General features: G+C 40.3%; 1 protein-coding gene across 3 annotated transcripts in view; it reads right to left on the minus strand.

Moving 5' to 3' along the window:
- Positions 1–14239: 14239 nt before the first annotated feature.
- RBBP8 (RB binding protein 8, endonuclease) overlaps positions 14240–25735 on the minus strand; it is a 59789-nt gene continuing 48293 nt past the window's right edge. For all 3 annotated transcript variants that reach the window (XM_084888044.1, XM_084888046.1, XM_084888045.1), the window contains exons 15-19: positions 23592–23735; positions 20789–20858; positions 17896–17992; positions 15429–15570; positions 14240–14655 (exon numbers count right to left, since the gene is read on the minus strand). In XM_084888044.1, coding sequence (XP_084744170.1) covers positions 14558–14655; positions 15429–15570; positions 17896–17992; positions 20789–20858; positions 23592–23735 — 551 coding nt within the window. In that variant the 3' untranslated portion in view covers positions 14240–14557. The remainder of the gene's footprint in view (positions 14656–15428; positions 15571–17895; positions 17993–20788; positions 20859–23591; positions 23736–25735) is intronic.

The raw sequence follows: 25735 nt of genomic DNA on the forward strand, positions 1-25735 counted from the left end.
CAGAATTTGCCTTTAAAGAAAGACTCGCTTGTTATCAAACAACTCATCAGGTACCAGTACATGATTGCTCTCCGCCCATTCCCAGCTTTGGTTGGTGAGGAAGCAGTAAGAAAAGCTCAGGAGGTGAATTTCCCATCCAGTCAACAGGGGACAAGTGTTGAATCCAAGCCCAGGTTATACTTGGATGCACTTCTAACTGGCCACTTTCGGCTTCTTCTGCCATCAAATTCTTCAGATAGATGAATGAATGAATGAATGAATGGCTGCAGGGAGGAGACACATTTGGATGCCCCATGTGCCTGCCTGTCTACAGCTGCATGTCACCATCATTGACTGTTACTGTTTAAATATGTGTATATTATAATTCACACACATCATGCCGAGACCGGTTTGGCTCAATGGATAGAGCGTCGGCTTGGGGACTGAAGGGTCCCGGGTTCGATTCCGGTCAAGGGCATGTACCTTGGTTGCGGGCATATCCCCAGTAGGGGGTGTGCAAGAGGCAGCTGATCGATGACTCTCTCTCATGGATGTTTCTAACTCTCTATCTCTCTCCCTTCCTCTCTGTACAAAATCAATAAAATATATTTAAAATAAAATAAAATAAAATAAAATTCACACACATCAGAAAGCACCTCAGCCCGGGCTCCGCAGTTCCTTTTACAAATGGCCTAAATGAAAACAAGACAAGTAAGTTCTGCAAAATGCTAGAAGTGCTAGAAATGACTTCCAACTTCCAGGCTGGGTACTGTGGCAAGAAGTTGTTAAAATCGCGAGAGACAGGCTACTACCACAGGAGACAGGCTACTATCGCGAGAGACAGGCTACTATCGCGAGAAACAGGCTACTATCGCGGGAAGTAGGCTAGTTTCGCCACGTGAAGACTGTTGGGAGAGGCAGCCGCCATTGCAACAAGCTGCTGCGTCGCAAGAGTGAGGTATTATCTTGTGAGAGGCAGCAAAGGGACCGGACTGTGTCTTGACAAGCATCTGCAGGACCATTTCTGTGGTAGGTAATAATAATAATAGGAGGGAAAGTACAATATGGTTTCAAATGGAAAGGCCTAATCACGTTGTTTTGTTCGTTGGATTTTACATGTGAGTGGGGCCATGTGGAGCTTGTCTTTCCCTGGCTGGCTTATGTCACTGGACATGGGTGCTCTCCAGGTCCATCCATGCTTTTGTGTGTGTGGGGGCGGGGGTTGGGGGTGGGGACTGATTTCCTTTTGACAGTGGTGCTCCACATTGTGTAACTGTACCTAATTGGTTTTTAACCCAGTATTTGTTATGTTTACTCAATGCAAAAAGTTTTTAAGAAAACTTCCTCGCCCTGACCGCTTTGGCTCAGTGGATAGAGCGTAGGCCTGTAGTCTGAAGGGTCCCAGGTTCGATTCTGGTCAGGGGTATGTACTTGGTTGCGGGCACATCCCCAGTAGGGGTTGTACAGGAAGCATCTGATCGAGGTTTCTCTTTCATCGATGTTTCTAACTCTATTCCTCTCTGTAAAAAAAAACAAAAACAAAAAAACACAATAAAATGTTAAAAAAAAGAAAGAAAAAGAAAACTCTCCCTCTCCCCCCTTTTCCTTTCTCTTCCTCTCTCTCCCTAAAATCTGGAGGAGTTGGAAGCAGAGGCATCTAATATAATAGTAGAGGCCAAGGCGACCCCCGCCCGTCTCTCCCAGGCGGGTGGGCAGGAGCCGGTGGGGGAGCTGCTGCAGGGATGGGAGGCTGCTCTCCAACAGTGCCTCCCCTCGCCACCCGCACACTCCGGATATAAACAACTGTTATTAGAAGGATCTTCATTTTGTTGCGACCAAAACATTTCCTGTAATTACGACCTTTGGTTCATGATTTGCCTTAACATACATGTATGGTAAATGGGAACATGGGCCCCCTTCCCAGGCTCCAATTCCCTCTCCCAGCCGGTGGGAAGATGAGGAAGGCCGTCAGTAAGTGGATGCTGAGATCTTGGAAGCCTAGCCAGCTCTATGGCCAAAAAAACAGCTGGCAGTTTTGATCTCACACAGTTTGTGCAAACCCCCCACCCCCCCGGCGTGCCCTGGTTTTCTGTTTTCTGTACTGTACTCTATAAAACCTTGTGTTTGTAAAGGCAGGGTAGTGGCGAAACAACAGCACCGCCTGCCGAAAGCTGTACGGCAGTGTTTCCCAACCTTCTCTCATGATGAGAATCACCTGGTGGAGTTGTTAAAACACAGATTCCTGAATCCCAACTAAGAAGTGCTAAACTAGAATTTAAAATCTGTCTTAGAGCACTAGTTAAGTATACAATTTTACCTATATGTTCCCAAAAATTCTAGTTTAGCACTTCTTAGTTGGGATTCAGGAATCTGTGTTTTAACAACTCCACCAGGTGATTCTCATCATGAGAGAAGGTTGGGAAACACTGCTGTACGGGACTTGGCAGATCAGCTTCATTGGTGGCAGCTGGTGCCACAGTAAACTGCCCCAGCACCAGTGGCCACCGGTGCGCACTTAAGCCCCAATAAACCCATGTCTTTGACAGCTAGTCTTTGGGATCCAAGAACAATAGGCTGAGGTTTTCTGGGACCCCAGCCCTTTGCACAACAATACGTAATCCTAATGTTTATGCTCAGCTGATCCTTACTTAGCCCCTGAAGGAGATTGGGCTTTTTTTTTTTTCAGGATAAAGGCATAGAATGCCTATACTAATTAAGAAGTCTCCACCAGCTGTGTGGCTCAGTGGTTGAGACTTGATCTATGAACCAAGAAGTCACAGTTTGATTCTGGGTCAGGGCATATGCTCAGGTTGCAGACTCAGTCCCCATTGTGGGGTATGCAAGAGGCAGCCAGATCAGTGATTCTCATAATGTTCCTATCTCCCTCTTCCTTCCTCTTTTATTGAAATCAATAAAATATATATATTTTTAAAAGTGAGTCTCATTGAGACTCAGTGGGGGTGAGATGGAGGAGTGAAGGATGGCAACAGCTCAGGCAGGGCTGCTGGGGAGCCAGCCAACAGCAGAGGGACTTGGACCTCAGGCGGGTCAAAAAAGTGTTGATTGGGCCATACCAGCTTTCCCTGGGTCTCTCCCACCCTGGCATCGCAGGCATCAGAGACTGAGCATTGAGCTCGGTTAGGAAATTAGGAAATGTAGAAGTTAGGCTATTTAGACTGTGTTATGAATTAAATGGGATAATGCACATGAACTGTAGTAGGGATAAAGGGCTCTAGCCTGTTAACCGAGCGGGACGTATAAATACGTCAAACGTAAACAATATCGGGTACGGGTAGGACATATGACTACGTCCTTGAAATATATGTTGCGCCCTGAAACGGGCCGGACGTATATTTCCGAACAACAAAGGCATTAGTCATCCATACATGTCTCGATATGAATTTAAGACACGGAGGGAATCAGTATAATTTCGCTATTGAGAGTGGTGGACATGTTCTGGGTGAGCAGTACTTGCACTTACCTATTTTCATATTATATATTATTGTATTTACTTACATATTTTTTTATATCTCCAACCTTTTTATTTTAGAATACATTTTTATAAGTACCCATCAAAATGAATGAAAGCGATATCAGCAATGACAAAATCAATATACTGGCAGGTAGGAAAAAGAGACGTATTATGAGTTCATCATCGGAGTCATTTGACAGTAATTTTGACTACGACACGGAATTGAGCGATACTGATAGTGAAGATGGTGAAGAAGTTGATGAAGTTGGTCCTAGCAACAGCATTGTTTCTGAAGAATGGCTACCTCAAAATGCAGAAAGAGCACCATTTCCCTTGACTGCACATCCTGGAAAAACTTTCGATACTCCCCCAAAAAGTTCCTTTGTTTTATCTTGAGAAGTTTTTGGATGAGGAACTTATCAAATTAATTACAGAGCAAACAAATTTGTACGCCGCCCAATTTTTTGATAATGATCCTGAGCTGAAACCACGTTTGAGAATTCGAAAATGGAAGGATACAAATGAAGTTGAAGATTTTTTTTGGGAATCCTAATTTTACAAGGAATAATTGGAAAACCGGCTTTGGAACTTTATTTTTCAAGAAGAAGAATAATTGAAACACCATTTTTTTTAAATGAAACTATGAGTGAAAGCAGGTTTGGATTATTATTTAAGTTTTTGCATTTTGCAGACAATCTTAAGTTTTGATCCTAACACATCTAATAGAAAAACATATAAAATTGATCCAATCATCAATAATTTGTCAGAAAAGTTTAAAAGTTTTTATGTATGTGAATGAGAAATATGCGTAGATGAATCTCTTTTATGGAAAGGGAATTTATCTTGAAAACAATATATATCTACAAAAAGAGCTAGATTTGGAATGAAGTTGTTTATTTTGAGTGAAAACCAATCTGGATACGTACAAAATATAATTTTATACACAGGCAAGGACACAAATTATGGTTCGAGCTATCCACAAGAAAAACAACAAGAATTGTTTTGGAGTTAACACATGACTTACTGAATAAAGGGTATAGGATTTACTTAGATAATTTCTATACGTCAATTCATTTGGCTGAACTCTTGTGTCAAAACAATACAGATGTTGGAACAATGAGGATAAACAGAGTCGGAATTCCCAGTGAAATAAAAAAAAAATTACAGAAAAATGAACATATAGTAAGAATCAAAGACAAACTTATGGTTTTAAAATGGAAGGATAAAAAAGACGTATTGATGCTCAGTTCTATTCATAATGATGAAAAGACAATGATTGAAAAGAGAGGAAGAAGGCAAGAAAAACCGAATGTTGTCTTGGATTATAATAAGAATATGGGCGGCGTAGATTTGGGAGATGGAGTTATGGTGGCCTACACGGCTGCCCGTAATAGGGTAAAAAAATTTGATAAAAAATTTTTTCTACGATTAATTGATAATGTGCTGCTTCAATGCATATATTATATACAAAAAAGATAAAGGTCATTTGGATCGATTACACTTTTTGATAGAGTGTGTAGAGAAATTGGAGATAACAACAGTGAAAACCCACCCAAAGACATCAACAAGCAGCTCTACATCTAAACCAGGGGTCCTCAAACTTTTTAAAGTGGGGGCCAGATCACGGTCCCTCAGAGAGCTGGAGGGCCAGACTATATGAACTACTAATTCCTACTGTAACATCTCGGCTGCGCTCACTGCCCAAAAAACCTGGCGGGCCGGATCAGACTCCCCTGGGGGCTGCATGTGGCCCGCGGGCCGTAGTTTGAAGACCCCTGAAAACCATCATGCTTAGTTGAAAGGCATTTTCCAGAACAAATGAAAAGCGATATAGGAAAAACTAAATCCAGGAAATGCCGAGTTTGCTACAAAAAACGTGTTAGGAAAGAATCTACATACTGGTGTCCGGATTGTGAGGTAGCACTATGTGTTAACAATTGTTTTAAAATATATCACACAGAAGTTGAGTTTTGAATTTTTACATTTATATTTTAATTTTTAAAAAATATTTCTATTTGTGTGCTTTTGTTTATTCTGTAATTGTTAACTTTTTTATATTTTTGTGTATCGAAATAAAAAATATATATTTTTTGTAATCTTTATAATTGTTTGTAAAATTTATAATTTTTTAATTCGATGTTTCCATTTTTTTGTTGGTATTCTTTTCTATTTGTTTGTAATTTTGTATTTTCCTTTGTGCTTTATATATAAATAAACAAAAAATATATATTTCATAGTCTTTTCATTTATTTTAAGTATAAATAAAAAAAAATAATATGAAATTACGTCCTCTGGGCGTGACGTACTGACACGTCCTAGTGAAAGAGTACACGCCTGTTATATGTTGCGTAATTAAAAAGGGGATTTCCCGGTTAACAGGCTAGGCATATATATCAGGCAACATAACCTATCTTTGATCTTTAATTTTCTTTGCATTATATAAAAGTTACTTGCAGTCTCTTTGTTTATTATACATTTTAAGGCATCTCATATACTTTTTGAAATGTGGTGTGGAGTAAATGTAAACATATTTTAAAAAAAGCTGTAATTTACTGGGCCCAGCCCCTCTCCCACAATATTCTTGAGCTAATGGCATACCCAAATAAGTATAACAGCCTTATTAAAAACATGGTATTCAGAAAGGCCCAACATGTGATCTTTCCTAGATACCTCAAAACATCAGAAAAGAAGGATGGCAAGTAAATGACTAATGAAGATTACACCTAAGAATGATTTCTCCAGTATGCCAGAGAATTAGTTCTTGATTCCTAATATCATTTTCCAGTAAAAGAAGGTAATCTCTGGAGAAGAACTGATAGAGGTTTGGGTGAGAGAAGGTACAAGGTGAGTTAATGTACCAGAAAGCAAGGAAGTTTTTCTAAAAGTTTTTTCTAAAAAATCTGAGCCCAGTTATCCACCAGGAGCCCTTCATAGGAGGTATCTTCTTTCTCAGGATCCACATATCTATCATCTGCTATGTGAGTTGCATTGGGAGTCCTCAGGTAGGGGATGAGAGGGCTGGAGGTGGATTTTCTATCCTGGCTCCATCCAGCTATTGAGAAGAGGGGTGTCTGGAGAAGGACACAGTAAACCTGTGGGTAAAATTCCATTCTGGCTTGAGTCAAGTATGTGAGGGGCAGAGTGGGTGCCTGGCTAAGAGATGAGGAGAGAACTGGAGACGAATTATTTATTCCCTCTCCACACAGCTTTTGAAGGGGTCATGGGTAAACAGGCAAGGAGAGTCCAGGCAAATCCTCCCTCCCTGCTTAAGCCAGGCTGTGAAGAGCACAGTGGTTTTTGGGGTAGGCGGCCAGGAATTCTCTATCCTTATCGTGTGGCTAAAGGGGTTGCCTGGCAAAAGGAGAATTATCTGGGGCTGAATTTTCCATCCCTGCCTTAGGATGTGATGAGCAAGAGGATCTGAGGATCTGAGGAAAGGCCCAGGGACATGAACCAGCAGAGACCTTGCAGCAAATTGTTTATCCTGACTCCAGCCCCGCATCTGATGGGCAGCTGGTACCTGTGTAAAGAGGGAAAGCGAGACCTGGAGCCATTTTTTTCTTCCTGGCTCCACCAAGTACGTGATGAGCAGAAGGTGTTCTGAGAGAAAAGGCGAGGAAAGACTGGATGTGATTTTCCCAGCCTGTTCTAAGCAGCATGTGAGAGGCAGCATGTGGGGTGCACTGCAGCCAGCTGGAGTCCTGTGAGCACTTTCTCCAGGCTGTTCTCAAGTCAGCACTCCCTTAGGACTGGTTTCCTGGGATGAGTCCTCCACTTTCTGGTGGGACCACTTTTTGTGATCACCTCCTCCGGTCAGGATTTGGGAATGTACTACTTCCAAATACATGAGTTAATGGAACAGAATAGAACGTATAGTATTAGGCCCAAATCTGTAGGCAAATTCTGTATGATAAACATGTCTCCTCAGGTCATTTGAAAAAAAAAAATGTGTATACTATATAATAAAAGCTCAGCGACCAAATGGCGGAATGACCAGAACGACTGGTTGACCAGTTGCTATGATGCACACTGATTACCAGGGGGCAGATGCTTAATGCAGAAGCAGCCCCCGGTGATCAGTGCGCTCACAGCTTGGCTGACTGGGATGGGCGGTGCTCCCACAGCGGGCCATTCCCCCCTGGCCATGCCCCTCCACCAGTGCAAACATCTGTGCACGGGGTCTTTAGTTATATCATAAATGGTGTGGGGACTTGAGGCAAACAGCAATCATAGATAAAACTAGCTGTAGGGCCTTTTCCTGAGTGGGAGTAGAGTGGCAGGGTTGGACTTGTTGGAGTAGAGTGGCAGGGTTGGACTTGAGGCTAGAGTTAGGGCTGGACGTTAGTGGATTGGCCTTGCTGTGCACCTGAAGCAGAAAGCCTGCAATGGTGTGTGTGGCAGAGTGGGAATTGATGTGAGAGGTGGGTTTAACTTGAAGGGAGCAGAGTGGGCATAAGGAGAGAAAGTTGGCCCACTTGAGCCACGAAGGATGTTTTAGGTATGAGGCAGGCAGCTGGCAGACATGAAGCAAGTAGTGATCTGGGAATAGCGTGGCTGGGTCCTGAGGTGTGAGGCGAGCCGTGGTGAGGACCTGAGGTGAGAGATGGGGAGCGTCCTGAGGTGTGAGGTGAGCAGTGGGGAGGACCTGAGGTGAGAGGTGGGGAGCGTCCTGAGGTGTGAGGTGAGCAGTGGGGAGGACCTGAGGTGAGAGGTGGGGAGCGTCCTGAGGTGTGAGGTGAGCAGTGGGGAGGACCTGAGGTGAGAGGTGGGGAGCGTCCTGAGGTGTGAGGTGAGCAGTGGGGAGGACCTGAGGTGAGAGGTGGGGAGCGTCCTGAGGTGTGAGGTGAGCAGTGGGGAGGACCTGAGGTGAGAGGTGGGGAGCGTCCTGAGGTGTGAGGTGAGCAGTGGGGAGGACCTGAGGTGAGAGGTGGGGAGCGTCCTGAGGTGTGAGGTGAGCAGTGGGGAGGACCTGAGGTGAGAGGTGGGGAGCGTCCTGAGGTGTGAGGTGAGCAGTGGGGAGGCCCTAACGTGAAAGGCAGGCAGGATATGAGGTATGGAGTAGTGGCCGGGATAAGTGGCTAAGGCCCAAGTGAGGCCAGCCCTGTCTCAGCTCATTTCTGTCACTATGATTTTTATTTTTCAACTAGAGGCCCATTGCATGAATAGATTCATGCAATAGGCCTTCCTTCCCTTGACTTCCAACACCGGTTTTCCTCCAGCACCCGGGACCCAGGCCTTCACTCTGGCTGGAGTCTGCCATCTTCGTCTTTGCTGCAGACTCCTGCCAGAGTCTGCCATCTTTGCTGCAGACTCCAGTCTTGTCTTCGCTGTGACACTCCACTCCTATATGTCCCTTTGCCCCCTGCCCTCCCTCTCATAGCAGGCATCCTGACCTGCCTGGCCATTCAACGCCTGGAGCAGCTGGGAGGCTGCCATCTTTGGCCTTCTAATTTGCATACTCACTCTGATTGGCTGTAGCCATAGTGGAGGTACAGTCAATTTACATGCTTGTCTATTAGGTACGACTAGAGGCTAGGTGCATGAAATTTCTGCATGGGTATAGTCCCTACGCCTGGCCGGTGATAGAAGTGTGAATGTTTGGTGTGAAAGGGCAGGTCCCAGCTAACCTCTGGGCCCTGGGCAGCACCTGGGCCCTTGAACCCCCACCCCCCTCTGCCTGAGGCATAGCACCTGAGTCCCCACGTGGAGATGTGGTGAGTGCAGCTGGACGACATGGGCCTGGGTACAGAGTGGGCTTCTAAAGATTTTAAACAAAATCCATTTACCTCCCTAATCTGGTCAGAAGTTTCTACCCAATGGGAAAGTTCGCTGGGCAGCATCGCCCAGATTACCCCCTCACCCCCAATGTCCAATCACTCCTTGGGAGGCAAGGGAAGTTCCAAGGCTATCGGTGTGTGTGTGGAGATCACTCCATGGGGTCGCAGGCCCTTTGGAGGCTTACACCCCAGGCTGCCGCTGGGAGGGGATCGCTCTGGGGGACACAGCTGTCTCCCAGGCCTACACCCCGGGCTGTGGCTGGGAGCTGATTGCTGGGGGGGAGGGGCGTGGGTGCCTCCCAGGCCAACAGCCCTGGCAGGGACTTTGAGCGGATCGCGCCAGGGGCACATGGGTGATTTAATGGAATAGAATTAAAGATTTAGTAATTGGCCCAAATTTGCAAAACATACTTGCCTTAAAAGTTTATGGTGTTGGGACAAGAGGCAAGCATTCAGTCATATTTAATGGACCTACCAGCAGGATTTTTTCCTGAATTGAGAGGCGGGTGCACATTAGATGAGCATATCCGTGGGGTCATTTTCCATGAGCACATCCTCAGGTACAATAGAATACCAGAATTCCGGAGTACACCTCTTCCAGTGTCAGTTTTCCTGAATATTCTGAGGTCCAACCTTGCAGTCTCCCTGGAGGCAGAGCCAAGGCTGAGCCTAGGCCTTTCAGCAGTGAGTGTTCTAAGGTATAAAAAGGGGGGATTATACAAGTGCTCACTTTGGCTACTTCTAGTACTGTGTTGAATAAGAGTGGTGAAAACAAAGTGATGAAAGAGGACATCCCTGTCTTGTTCCTTTTCTTAGGGGCAATGGCTTTGCCCATGGAATATAATGTTGGTTGTAGATTTGTCATATATGACCTTTACTATGTTGAGATATAATCGTTCTGTTCCCACTTTGCTGAGAGTTTTTATCATAATTGGGTGTTGGTTTTGTTGAAAGCTTTTTCTGCATTTATGGTCATGTGATTTTTGTCTCAATTTATGATATATCACATTTATTGATGTGTGAATATTGTACCAGCCTTGTATCCCTAAAATAAATCCTACTTGGTCATGATGAGTGATCTTTTAAATATATTGCTGGTTCCGATTTGCTAATATTTTGTTAATGATTTTAGCATCTGTGTTCATCAGGGATATTAGCTTGTAATTCTCTCTTTGTAGTATTTTTATCTGGTTTTGGAATTAGAATAATGACGTTATAAAAAGAGCTTGGAAGTGTTCCTTCCTCTTGGATTTTTTGGAATAGTTTGAGGATAGGTGTTGTTCTTTGAAGGTTTGTTAAAACTCCCCTGTGAAGTCCTCCGGATCAGGGCTTTTGCTTGCTGGGAGTTTTTGATTACTGCTTCTATTTCATCAGTTGTTTTTTTTTTAAAAAAAATATATTCTATTGATTTTTTACAGAGAGTAAAGAGAGGGATAGAGAGTTAGAAACAATGAGAATCATCGATCAGCTGCCTCTTGCACACCCCATACTGGGGATGTGCCTGCAACCAAGGCACATGCCCTTGACCGGAATCGAACCTGGGACCTTTCAGTCTGCAGGTCGACGCTCTATCCACTGAGCCAAACCGGTTTTGGCTATTTCATCAGTTCTTATTGGCCTATTCAGATTTTCTGATTCTTCCTGATTCAATTTTGGAAGTTTGTATATATATATTGTATATATATTTTTATAAATTTGTTCATTCTAGCTTATTGGCACATAGTTGTTCATAATAGCAATATACTTTGAAGTTTGTTGAAACTTACTTCCCAGTACAATGTGGTCACTTTAAAAAAATGTGCCAATTGTGTTTCTCTATTGCCATCTCCTGTACATCTTGGGAATAACACTTTAGGGCAGGCCAGATGGACGAGTTGCTTTATCCGTGCATGCTGAATCCTGTTTGCTGTTATGTTATTTAAGCTTTTTATATCATTAGTGTTTTTTTGGTAGAGATCTATTGGTTATGAAAAAGATGTCCTCTATCCCTGAATGAGGGTAATGTGTTAAAACCCTCATGAATATAAATTTGTCTATTTGTCCTTTTAGCTTTGTTTTATATAATTTGAATTTATGTTAGGTACATGTACATGTTTTACATTTTTATTGATTTTAGAGAGGGAGAGGAGAAACATTGATTGGCTGCTTCCTGTACACCCCCTGGAGATTGAGCCCACAATCCAGAAATTGAACTGGCAATCTCTTGGTGCATGGGTCAGTGCTCAACCATGGAGCCACACTGGCCAGGCTATGTGAACTTTGAAGTTCTTGGTAAATAGAACTTATTGATAGGATTGCTGGTTTTTATTTCTAGTAATGCTTTCTGCCTTTTAAGTGTACTGTAAAGCCTAGCAGTGTGTGGTTTAACAAATCTCCCGCATGGTTTTGATGAACATTCATTTGAATACCATTGAACCAGCCTGAAACAGTGATTTAGGGCAGTGGTTCTCAAATTCCAGTGTACATTTGAATCACTTAAGAAGCTTTTATTTATTTATTTTAACTTTTCTTTCTTTTTTTATTTTTATTTTTACCATTTATTTATTTATTTATTTTTACATATTTTATTGATTTTTTTTTGCCCCCCCTCCCTCCCTCCGACACATCCCCTCCCCACTTAAGAAGCTTTTAAAAAAGTATTGATGCCTAGAACTTGCCCACAAATGATTTAATTAGTCTGGGGTGCAGCAAACTTTTGTCTGGGATATCATGGATGCTGAGGCTGATGTAACCTGCCATCCATAGTCGTTTCACAATTTTGTATTTATCCAGTCCTACCGATTGGATTAATAAGGTGATAAACCTTAATCATTGAAATAAACGTATGCCTTGAAAAAACTGTTTATTGGGTTCTGTGTAGGGTTTGAGTAAAGGAATCTGCTACTAATAGTTTTAAGGCCTAAAGACTCAAGTCTAAATTTGTTAGTCTTACCTTTAAGACAAAGTTTACTGCCTCGTACTAACAAACCTGTACATGCTTCCTAGGACTTAGGAGGGAAAAAAGCACCCTACTGAGGTTCCAGTTCATAGAGACCCTGCAAGTCAAGCAATAATCTCTGAGGCTCCTTTTGACCTGGTATTTTAACATTTCAATATTCAGCTTAGTTTCCCAATTTAGGCTGCACTGTCTCTTCTTCTCTGCCTTCCTTGGTTAAATTGTCCTAAACATTTAGGTTCTAATTATCTTTAATATTTTTTGGGTACTCAATCTAAAATTCTTTAACTTCTTAGGCATCAACCAATCAATTTATATCTGGTCTCCCACTGGGCAATAACAGGATCTCACATCTCCGTAGCTCCTAAATGCCTAGCATATGGTCCATATGCAGTTTGTTGTTTTTCCCTCAGGACCTCTGCCACTTGTTTTATTCCTGCAGAGTTTTGTTGAAAACTTGCTTTTTATCCAATAAGCTTTCATTACTGTACCAAAGGTTCCCAACTATTTATCTTAGAAATTTTCTGTTGGTAGTCTCATTCAGTCCCTAGTTTCCACTGGTGATAGCACACAACTGCTTCCCTAAGTGTATATGTTACAGGACTCAAGTGGAAGGACACTTCAGTTTTCTAAGGAGCCATTCTAACAGCAGCAGCTCAATAAAGAATTTGAGATGTCTCCTAAACTGCTAGAATTCTTGAACATAACTGGATGCTGAACTCTGAGATATATTTGAAATGCTTATTTCCAAAGTGCCATTTTTCAATATAAAATTCATGTTTGTTATGCCTAGATGTCAGGGATAACAATAAAATTAAGTGTGTCTTCTTTAAAAGCTTGTTCCTTTGAAAGAAAATTTGTCCATTTTTGCCTGATTCTGTCTTTAGTATTGGGCCTGGTAAAGTGCTTGATAAATGGTTTTTAAATAAATGTATTAGTGTTTGGTTTATGTAACACTATTCCTTTTTTTGTAACTGAATTACAAATAAACTCTACCCTTGTCCACAAGGGCATTCTGGAGCTGCATTTAACAACCGTGGATGCAAAAAAGAAAAAAAGTCATTTGTTGTTTAATCTGCTTCTTAGATCCATTTTTGGCAGCGTAATGTTAAGCTCATACATAAATTCAGAAGACTATTTGAGAATTAAAAGAAAAATCTATATGAGTAGCATAAACAGTTCTTGGCATAGTTATGAATGGTTTCTATCATTTTGGGGGAGATTAGGTAACTGTCAGCAGAGAACAAAAATCAAACAGGATAGAGAAACAATTTGGGATGGGAAGAAAAGTGCTGAGTAGAAGTTACGATAGGATTGTAAAAAATTCCGAATCACCCAAACTGATGTAATTTACTCACATGAGAACCTTCATCAGTGAGGAAGGCAAGACTAAGCAATGACCTGAGAAATAAAGATTATACTCAGGTTTTAGTGAGACATTCTATTCAGTGTTTATGTAATCCTGCTTATATGATACTATCAAGATATGGATTAAAGGAATACATACACACTAAAACCCACTGATAAATAAAATGCCACTAGAAAAGGTGACACACATATGCTGTTATACTAGGTCCAAGAGGGGTAGAAAGTTGCTAAATAGAGAAATCTATTTTTTTGCTAAGTTGGGAGTTTATAACAGTCAATCTAGAGAAACAACACAACTAAACTTGAACATATGGGCAGAGAAACTCAACAAATTCATCTTGAAAAATGCACACACACAAAAAAAAGTATAATGAAAAAAAACACAACACAAATTACATGTGAGAAACTGGAATATTAGCATCAGATCAGAGGGCGATGTTAACTTATAGTTCATGCAAAAAGGAAAAAAGTTGGTATATTTTGGACACCGTAAGAGGAATATGTTCAACAGTAGCACCTCATTTCAATTCAACAAAAAAAAAGCTGGAAAACTAAAAGGACTATTAAAATTTAGATGTTTAAACTCAAATTTAGATATTGGAATGAGCAAGAGAAGAGCAATGATTAAGAGGATGAAGATTTGTAATGATAAACATGAAGTCACTGCTGAATGTAAATACCACGGAAAGATGGAATAAAAAGATCTGAAAAACAAATCACAGACAATTATATTTTCAAAACTGTAATTGGGTAATGCCAAACAAAGTAAATAAACAACTCTTAACTTAGAGTGCAAAATTAAAGCACCTTATTGTTTAGAGGTGCAAAAGCAAAAAACAACAACAATATAAACTTCCCCACATTTTAAGTAGTTGTGTGGTGGGTAAATGCCATTTAAAAACATTTTTAATAGAAAAATGATTTATAAATCAGTTTACAGATTTAAAAAAATCACTTTAATACCAACATTAGCTATAAATAACTAGAAAGAAAAAATTGTTCTCTATCATGTTTTTGCTTCAATATCTATGTCTTCTGCTCTTTGCCTTTCGAAGAAAAGATTGCATTATAGGGCTGCCGTCTTTTTGGACGAGGAAAAGGATCAAGATCTTCCTTAATATAACCTTAAAAACAAATTACAAATTTAGATTATATTAGCAACATGTTTCTTTCACACAAAGACGCTCTCATCCAGAATGTTGAGATTCTAAATGATGACCAGCAGAGAGGTCATGTCACAGAGGACTTCATGTGTCTGGTTAAGGGGGAAAGTGGAAATAATGGTAATGACTGTCAAAGACTGCATCTTTTGTAAGAACCATGTTACCATTAAATGTCTAGAGCATTAAAATTGCATATATCCTCAAATTGTATTAATGTAAATGCCATTTTTGAGTAAGCTAGTTGCATGTCAACAATTTCCCAAGCAAACAAAGGTCATTTTTACTCATACGTAGTTTAAAAATAACATTATTCTGGATAAGTGAGATTTTAAAGTCTAAAATTCAAAGTAGTGGCTTTGAAATGATAAACATTGCAACTTTTATAAGATTATTTACTTTAGTAAAAGCTGTTTTGATGATAGCAGGAACTGCTTTCTGAAATCTGAATGACAGACCAGGATAATGCATAAACTATCACACTAAGCAGTGGTTGCCAACTTTTCGGACCTCACGGACCTTGGACCACTGGTTGGCGACTGCTGCACTAAAGTATAAACAATTTCTGATTCCAATGAAATTATTTAAGAGTTGAAGGTAAGCCTTTTATCTTTAGGAATTTGTTTGTAAGTCACAAAACTGTTACCGAAGGTAAAGAGAACCATTGAGAAAAGGTTATACTTGGCTATATATGTATTAAAAAATTAATTTGAAAATGTTATAACCTATACTCTCACCTCTTTCCATACAAGTCTGAGTGGAAGGAAAACCAACTTCCCAGAAATTCTCTGGTGTGTTGGGTGGAATGTAGCGAAATCGGTGTCTTGAACAGGAAGCCAACTTCTTTTCTCTTTCTTCTGCTGGAATGTCTGCATAATACTAAAAATAAAAACTGGTAAGTTTTCCACTTAGGAATAGTAAATGGGGTGATTTGATTACTGATTATAAACTTGAAATTAAGAAATTTTTTTACTAAAATATTAGGCACGCAAAGAAAACTATACTACCGGATGATTGTAGTATTAATTACTAACAGTAATTACTGCTGGTATGTGAAACTTTGCTTCACAAATGAGAAAAGAAGCTTGTATTACAGTGTACATCAACATATTGCCTCCTTCATCAGTAAAGTCTACAGTGGGAAGAAATACCAGCTGAACTTTACAATGTGTTGACTGACACAGATGATTTACTTATTGGTGCAAACTCTTTTCCCTTTGCCAGACCGGTAACAGAAATGAGAGGCCTGCATTTTTGAATAGCACTTCCTCAATTGTTGTTTGGGTTTTGAAGTAATTTTCCTATCTCTACAGTTTTTTTGTTTTGTTTTGTTTTGTTTTTTAATATATTTTATTGATTTTTTACAGAGAGGAAGGGAGAGAGATAGAGAGTTAGAAACGTCGTTGAGAGAGAAACATCGACCAGCTGCCTCTTGCACACCCCCTACTGGGGATATGCCCGCAACCAATGTACATGCCCTTGACCGGAATCGAACCTGGGACCTTTCAGTCCGCAGACCGACGCTCTACCACTGAGCCAAACCGGCTTCGGCTACAGTTTTAAAAATAAAGGTTTAACTTTGAATGCTGAAGGCTTCATGATTCCCCCCTCAAACTGTACTTTAAAAAAAAAAATATTTTATTGATCTTTTACAGAGAAGAGGAAAGAGGGATAGAGAGCCAGAAACGTCGATGAGAGAAACATCGACCAGCTGCCTCCTGCACACCCCCCACCGGGGATGTGCCTGCAACCAATGTACATGCCCTTGACCGGAATAGAACCTGGGGCCTTTCAGTCCACAGACCGATGCTCTACCACTGAGCCAAACGGGTTTTGGCTCAAACTGTACTTTTTAATTAGGATCAAATATGATTTTTTTGCAATTGCAATCATAACATGAATTTCACACAAGCAAGAATAAAATATGTATACACAGTATGTAAGCTCTAGATCTAAAGAAAACAAAGTAGTGTAAAGTTTAACAGAACAGAGATATAGGATCATATATAATCCAGCTAGTTCCATTTTATAGTTGAGAAACTAAAATTTAAGTTTGAAGTAAAGGTTTTTCAAACATTTTTTTTTCTGTAGTTTAAATTTTTTAGAGTATCTCTGAAACAAGTTTTTTTTTGGGTATCTTTTTCATCATTCTCATTGCCATGAATTAAGCTCTTGTTATCTTAGTCTGGGAATGGGGATGGGAGGCCCTTAAAGAATCACAGTTATCAATCAATGTTGGAGAAACACTACCACCAAATTACAACATTCACAAACAACACAGGCTAATGTGTCTGTAACTCAGTGGGAGAGTACTAGAAGATGAAGCCAGAGAAAAGTGGGGTGCTAAAGTGTGCTGTAGGGCTTTAGATTCTGTTTATTAGTGAGATAAGACATTTAAGGGTTTTCAGTAGAGAAGTGACATGATTTAACCTTTATTCCAAAAACATTAGGGAAAAAAGTCTATTCATTGCTGTGTTGAAAGTACACCCTGAAGAGAGAAGAAAGAAAAGGATAATGGGGACAGGGGTAAATGGGAACTCTGTATGTATTACTCAGTTTTGCTATGGACCTACAACTGTTCTAAAAAATAACTTATTAAAAATACCCAGCCTAGCTAAAACCGGTTTGGCTCAGTGGATAGAGCGTCGGCCTGTGGACTGAAAGGTCCCGGGTTCGATTCCGGTCAAGAGCATGTACCTTGGTTGCCAGCACATCCCCAGTAGGGGGTGTGCAAGAGGCAGCTGATCGATGTTTCTCTCTCATCGATGTTTCTCTCTATCCCTCTCTTCCTCTCTGAAAAAAATCAATAAAATATATATATTAAAAAAAAAATACCCAGCCTAGCTGGCATGGCTCAGTGGTTGAGCATCGACCTATGAACCAGGAGGTCATGGTTCAATTTCCCACCAGGCACATGCCTGGGTTGAGGGCTTGATCCCCAGTGTGGGATGTGCAGGAGGCAGCTGATCAATAATTCTCATTGATATTTTTCTCTCTCCCTAGAACAAATAAAAATACATTTTTTAATCTATTTCTCTTAGGTTCCAACCAATATCCTATGTACTCTGTTATTCCTGGCTTAAACTAGGTTTCTAGATACAAATCTTATTTGTTTATATCTATGATTTAAAAATCATTCATTCATGATTTTTAAAGCCATACTGTTAAAAAAACAACAATTGAACAGTTTATAGTAGTACTTACAATTTCACATTCCTTACATGTGTGTCCATGCAATTTTCTTCTCTCTTCTTTTTTCCGAACCACTTCAATATGAGGAAAATTTTGTAAGGTAGTCTCTCTGGGGGGAAAAATAAGTTTAAACATCCATTTGTTATTACAAAGATCTTTGTTTTAGGTTTCAAATGAACAAAGGTGAGAGCCCAGGGGAAGAAATAATCCCAAAATAAATATTTATTCATTTTATTTGAAATGTTTATTCAGTATGTCAAAAACCCAAATACTTCTTCACTAAAAGTGCCTACTATTTGTGAGGTATTTTTGTGGCTATTTTTCTCTGAAAAAGATAACTATTCCCATTTTTTTGCCCCTGACTGGTTGAAAATAATAGATTAGGAGATGAAATATAAAATAGCCTAAGTAAAAAGAAATACTTCCCTGGTCAGGGGTAGGTCAGTTGGTTGGAGTGTTGTCCCGTATACCAAAATGTGATGGGTTCAATTTCCGGCCAGGATATTTACCTAAGTTTTGGGTTCCCATTCCTGGTTAGGGTGCATATGGGAGGCAACCAATCAATGCTTCTCTCTTCTGTTCCCTCTCCCTCTCCCTCTCCCTCTCCCTCTCCCTCTCCCTCTCCCTCTCCCTCCCCCTCCCCCTCCCCCTCCCCCTCCCCCTCCCCCTCCCCCTCCCTCTCTTCTCTTCTCTTCTCTTCTCTTCTCTTCTCTTCTCTTCTCTTCTCTTCTCTTCTCTTCTCTTCTCTTCTCTCTTCTCTTCTCTTCTCTCTTCTCTCTCTCTTTCTCTCATCAATAAAAAGCATCCTCAGGTGAGGATTAAATAAGCAAACAGGAATACTGTATTATTAAACTAAGGAATACCATAACCAAGAGAGAGAATACTGCCTCTGTTAACTTGGTTTTTTAGTACTAAGAACCTATATTTCAGGGCTAGCCTACTCCCTGCTAAAGAACAGATTCATCTACAGACAGTCCTCGGGTTACTTCGGACTTGACATATGTCATTTTGTGGTTACGCTGCCATCTCCCATTTATTAATATATAAAAAAAGTTCCATCACTTTGATGTATGTACATGTGCTTTATGTTTAAAAAAAATTTTTTTTTTTGATTTTTTTTACAGAGAGGAAGGGAGAGGGAGAGTTAGAAACATCGAGAGAGAAACATTGATCAGCTGCCTCCTGTACACCCCCTACTGGAGATGTGCCTGCAACCAAGGTACATGCCCTTGACCGGAATTGAACCTGGGACTCTTCAGTCCACAGGCTGATGCTCTATCCAGTGAGCAAAACTGGTTAGGGCTGCTTTATGTTTTTTATTATTTACCACAAGTAAAGATCAGGGATTGTTATCTTTCTTTTAAATTTCTTTTTTACTGTTTACTTCTTTACTGCTATGTATGTGCTACATGTGAGTGACATAGGTGCTTATGTAGGTGGTCAAAATTTTGTTATGCTGCTTCCATCCACCCTAAATTCTTCAAAAGATTAGGCAAAATTATCTTACCTAATAAAAGAGTAATATGCAAATTAAACATCACTCTGCTCCTCAAGCCATGCCCACCAGCCAATCAGAGCAAGTATGCAAGTAAACCCCAACCAAGATGGCTACAGCCAGAGAGCAGGGGGGGCGGGCATTTCCTGGCAACGGAGGAAGCCAAGCTTTCCGCCTGCCCATGCCAGCCTAAGCCTCCACTCAAGGCTACAAAGTTTTAATTATAGAAGGTAAACAAATCCAAACAAATGGCTGCTGCCACAGTGCAAGCAGGAGGCTTGGCTCTGCTCCAGGCTATAAAGTTTCAATTGTAGAAAATAAATATATCCCAGATACTTGGGTCGCTGGGGGGCATAGCCAGCCTGCAAACCACCATAGGCCCTTTGCTCAGGCCACCCCTTACCCCAAGGGCACCCCCACCCTGATCTGGGATACCCTTCAGGGCAAACCAGCTGGCCCCCACCTATGCACCAGGCCTTTATCCTTTCTAATAAACGAGTAATATGCAGATTGACCATCACTCCAACACACAATATGGCTGCCCCCATGTGGTCAAAGATCCTGCCCCTATGTGGACACAAGATGGCCAGCAGGGGATAGTTAGGGGTGACCAGGCCTGCAGAGGAGGGAAGTTGGGGGCAAATGGGCTGGCAGGGGAGCAGTTAGACATCCATCAGGCTGGCAGGGGAGTGGGTAGGGGTGATTAGGCTGGCAGGCAGAAGCGGTTAGGGGCAATCGGGAAGGCAGGCAGGCGAGCAGTTGGGGGCCAGCAGTCCTGGATTGTGAGAGGGATGTCCGACTGCCTGTTTAGGCCCAATCCCATAGGATATCCCTCAAGGGGTCCCAGATTGGAGAGGGTGCAGGCTGGGTTGATGGACAACCTTGTCCGCCACCCCTGCGCACAAATTTCGTGCACTGGGCCTCTAGTCATTTATGTTTGTTATTAAATGGATCAAATCCTATTGTGAACCACTGGAGACCTAGGAAGTTAGGTCAAAGCCACTGAGGTATGGATTAAAAAGGTATGGGAGTATCTTGGGAAGAAAAAACCTTATAAAATAATTCTGAAGCACAACCTAAAGTCTTACACTGTGTAAAAGTTACAGCTATACAATTAAAAAATTCCAAAGTTCAAATAAACTTCATAATAAAATATATTTGTTATAATAAAATAGAGAAAATAACTATCACCAATGTAAAGAAAGGGTAATGGTGGTAAAATGTTCCTTATTTGTAAAATTTGTCATTTTTTTTAAAGCTTGATTTGCAGTTTTGTTAGGGCCATAAATTAAATGAAACACATTGTTTTTTAACCAAAGTAGCAATTTTACAGTTTCAGAGAAGTTCTGACAAAGAAAGACCTGTTAACACTTTCAATCACATTGGTAGCATTTATTAAGACCAGCTTACCTTTCCTCATCTTTAAAATATGGCTCCACAAATGCTTTCTGTGTGACTTTATCTTGTTTGTCACCACGAGCTATAAACAAAAGAAGCATACCACAAACTGAATACACAATTACTAAAATAATTAGCTTTTTTGGGGGGAGGAAAAAAAAATGTATTAAGACCTTCATTTTCTTAACGAATTTTTCCCTTTTTTTTTCATCTGCATGATAAGCAGAGTGCAAATTATGTCACCTTATAAGTACTACTAGCCCAGCTGCAGTGGCTCAGTGGTTGGGCAAAGACCTATGAATCAGGTGGTCATGGTTTGATTCCCTGTCAGGGCACATGCCTGGGTTGTGGGATCAGTTGGTTGAAGACTCTCTATCATCACCGATGTTTCCTCTCCCTTCTCAAAAATCAATAAAAAATATTTAAAAATTTACTACTAAAGAGATAAAACACTATCTATGAAAGTATTAATAAAGGTCTCTACAAAGAAGACACTAGAAAAGAAAAAAGACTATAGGGTGGGGAAACCAAGATGGTGGCATAGGGAAACACCCAAACTGTTGCCTAGCATAACAATTTCAAAATTAAACTAAACAACAAAACGCCTGCCACCCAGAACCATGGCTGAGTGGAAGTTCTACAACAAGAAGGAAAGAGAAAAGATCACTGAGTCACGCACAAGCATTGAAAAGCTGAGGTAAAGAAGTGCGCGGATCGGGTTGGTGGTGGGTGACTGGGTGCACTGCTTTTTTCAACCTGAAGGGGGACAAGCTCTCAATTACTCTGAACTCCAGTTTCTGGGGAGGCTATGGGGACCCAAACTCCTATGTGGAGAAGCTGGACTGTCTGCCATCGGGTCGGAAAGTGAGGGCGACTTTCTTACAGAGGCGCGCGCAGCAATCATTGTTTACGCTGGGGTGCAGGATGCGGGCTTGGAAATGCGGAGATGCAAAGATGGCTGATTGGCAGTCGTCGCTGTTTGCCACGCCCTAGCCTAGTGACTCCCTGAGACCCCACCCTGCACAATCTACAAACCCACTCAAGCTCCATGCAGTGGCTTTTGCATATAAATGGCCAGCTCTATCGCAGCTTAACCTAACAAACTGCAGCTCTGGTCAGACAGCTTCAAAACCTCCATACCCCAAGCAAAGAGGAGAAAGCTGCAGTTCTCACTGTAGCTCCTGCTGGGTGGCCACAGTAGCTGACCAGCACCCCATCAGAGACCCAGAAGCTAGTCTATCTAGTGGTCAGTGTGAGACGACACCAGATTTCAGCTACTTGCATCCATAAGTGACACATTCAAGAGGCAGACTCAGTACCAAAGCCCCACTGAAACAAGTCCTGTCCCATAAGTGTGTATCCAACACAGCAGTTCTTCCATTATAGACACAGCAGGTGTCTAGTTTAACATGTCCAGAACTGAACTTTTGGTACCCTACCCCAAACTTGATCTTTCCTATGAGTGACGACTTAGTAGAATTTTTTGATATGAGAGTCAAAAAAATAAAATAAATGAGCAACAAGTCCTAAATTATATGCCTGGGTGACTGGGAAAAATAAAAACGCCTGAAAGGTCACTTGGTAAGAAATAAATGGAACTTGGCTTAGATATGTTAAATTTAAACTGTTGAGGAGATACAAAAGTAGCAATAAAAATGCAGGATGGGATTCATCAGAGAAGTCAGACTAGACATGCAGATTTGGGAATCATAATTTCAGATGTGGTTAATAAAAGCATGAGAGAAAATGAGTGTGAGGAGAAAAAAACCAGTGTATTGCGGATAATCTAGGAGGAAAAAAAAAAGGTTGTCAGAGTTCAAAAGAATGTTGTATCACTGTCACAAAAGTTAAGTGAGAAGAAATTTTGGGATGCTTAAGGTGAAATGTAACTTAAAAGAGAGACAAATCAATTATATTTTGTAAAAAAGAATATATATATATTTTTAAGTGGAACCAATTTGCAAAAGGCTCTTTTTGAGGAAAAAATGTAAATTTAACCGTTGTAGATTTTTATCACAAAATTTGCTTGATGAAGATTTTGCCACAGACTGAGCAAGCAAGGCATGCTGTTCTGTATCTTCACTCAGGGTCTCATTCACTCTGAGCCTAGAGTTGTCATTTTAAAAACCTGATGGAAGCACAAAAGAAAAAATAATCAAGGATAGACTGTATCATAGCATAAAAAACTTTGCCTAAGATGAAAAATTCTGTTTTGCTCACAGTAAGAAAATTCTATTTAGCTAGAATTATAACCAATTTTCAATTAGACCAACTACTTTAGAGATTCACTTACAGTGAATACTTACAGTATTCTTCCTTTGGTTGCTATCCTACATTATAAACTACTGCTTCTAGTAAAATATAGTTTAAGAAGACATATATATATAGTTACATTAAGTATTTTGTCTGGAAAGGTAAAGCATTCAAGCATGATAAAAGCCTGAATTTTCTAGAAAACCTCTTTTCACTCTATTACAATCATTAATTACTTAAAAAATTTCTCAAAACTTTTATAAACTTTATGCACATGTTATAGAGAAATGTGTAGTATCAAATCAAGATTAATTTCTAAATCCTGATGAGTTTATGATTACATAAGCTCGTAACAAGGAGAAGCTGAGTGAAAGGAACAGGGGAACCCTTTGAACTATTCGTGTAACTCTTCTATTGGTCTGGAAAGAAAACACAAAACCTATGAAAAAGAAATTTATACAAGCAACATGAAACATTAATAAATATACTTCATCCATACTCTACTAATTAGACTGAACTCAGTGTAACTGAGAAGCCATAATAAGAAAGAAAATAGCCTTACTGTTTGTTTTCTTTGTTGTAGCTGACAATTCCTCCTCTTCTTCTGCTACTTGGGGGTAGCTATCTGCCAAGCAGGACTCATATTCTTCATGTGTTGTCCGATCAAACATATCTTCCAAGCTATCATTCATTTTTCTTTCTCTACCTATGTAAAAGAGCACTGACTGAGGGCAACAAGCAAGCTTTCTGCTTTCTATATAGACCATTTGCTTTTTTATATACAATAGACTAATTGCCACAAAATAATTTTAATGTGCATGAGGCAAGAATAAACTCCCAAGTCTAGATAATTACTGTACATTTATAAAACCTCTATGTTATGGCTCCAAATATCCTTTACTCATGTAAAGAGAATACTAGTTTTTGTTATTTTCATTACAAACATTAAAAATCATTTTCTTCCTATCAGGTCATATATAATTTATGCTAAACCAAAAGATCTACTAAAGAAACTGAGGAATAAAAAATATAATGAATAATAATAAAAAAATACTGCTTAAATAAAATGGGTATAAATAGCTGACATTAAAATCTCTATAGAGCCCAACGTGGCTCAGTGGTTGAGCATTGACCTATGAACCAGGAGGTCATAGTTCAATTTCTGGTCAGGGTACATGCCTGAGTTGTGGGCTCAATCTCCAGTAGGGGGTGTTCAGTAGGCAGCCAATCAATGATTCTCTCTCATGATGTTTCTATCTCTCCCTCTCCCTTTCTCTCTGAAATCAATAAAAATATACAATAAAGTATAGAATTTTGTTTACCTGCTTGTTTTTCTAATGTGGCAGCAAAAAATATGTATTTTCTTGCATTACCATTAACATTTGGTAGTGTTGATATAATTAATTCAATTTCATATTTGACATGCAAAATGCTAAATTCATCTTCAGAGTACTAACTGCATTTTCCACCATAGAACCACATTTTTAAACTCACCAAAATTTACTAAAAAAAAGAAATAGATCCAGTTGGCTAACAAATATGACAGAACAGAAGCCTACTGAGATTACTCTATAAAATAACTACCATCTTTCTCAATCCATGATGCTCTAGCTGCACCCATACCATATTTTATCTTTCTCCAGCACTAACGGTCATCTATCATACCATATACTTATTTTTATTCCCAATTAGTACTTTTTTTTTTAAATACATTTTATTGATTTTGTACAGAGAGGAAGGGAGAGAGATAGAGAGCTAGAAACATCGATGAGAGAGAGAGTCATTGATCAGCTGCCTCTTGCACACCCCGCACTGGGGATATGCCCGCAACCAAGGTACATGCCCTTGACCGGAATCGAACCCGGTCCCTTCAGTCCCCAAACCGACGCTTCATCCATTGAGCCAAACCAGTTTCGGCCCAATTAGTACTTTTGTTCTGTTTTGTTTACGAATTGTCTCCAGTTCCTGGAACACTTTCTGGGTGTAAAATTGCAGCTCATTATATACTAAATGATTAGACATTTATTTTTCATTTTGAGAGTCAAATTTCTGGATAATATAGACTTTTATGTGTAGTCAGTGTGCTAGACATTCCCAAAGCATTCTGTATATGCAGTTAGTAAATCACAGTAAGTTGCTGACTTCTGCTGTGAAATACTTGAGTACAGAGACTATATCCTATTGATCTTTCTATCATTGTACCTGTAAGTCCTAACACAGAGTAGGGGGTGCAAATTAACATTCTGTGGGTTGAAACATTAGCAGCAATTTAGAGTTTTTATTGGAGTGTTAAATTTTAACCATTTCTAAGTTTTAAAAGGTTTATCTTATGGGTAAAATGGGCAGAAATTTTTTTTTTCTCCCCCCTCCAATAGGGCCTCAGCAATATCTCCTATCCCATGTGCTGTTCTTACAAAGTGATCTCGACACTCCTTCCACTGAGCAGTGAGGGCCACGTTTCTCTTGCTTTGGACCTAGGCAGGTCTTTGTGACATTATGCAATTTCTGAAGCCAGATCATAAAAATTACCTTTTATTTCTACCTTGCTCTTATGGGATTCTCACTCTGGGAACCTAATCTCCATGTGATGAGAAAGCTCTGACTAGCCCTTGTGGAAAGATCATATGAAGAAACTCTAAGACTTGAATGAGGAGAGATGCCAAGTCACCCCCATTTATCTACAATTTGGCTCTTCTATCTCTAGCC

Source organism: Pipistrellus hanaki, assembly GCF_964339955.1.
Source record: "Pipistrellus hanaki genome assembly, chromosome: 6".
NCBI lineage: Eukaryota > Metazoa > Chordata > Mammalia > Chiroptera > Vespertilionidae > Pipistrellus > Pipistrellus hanaki.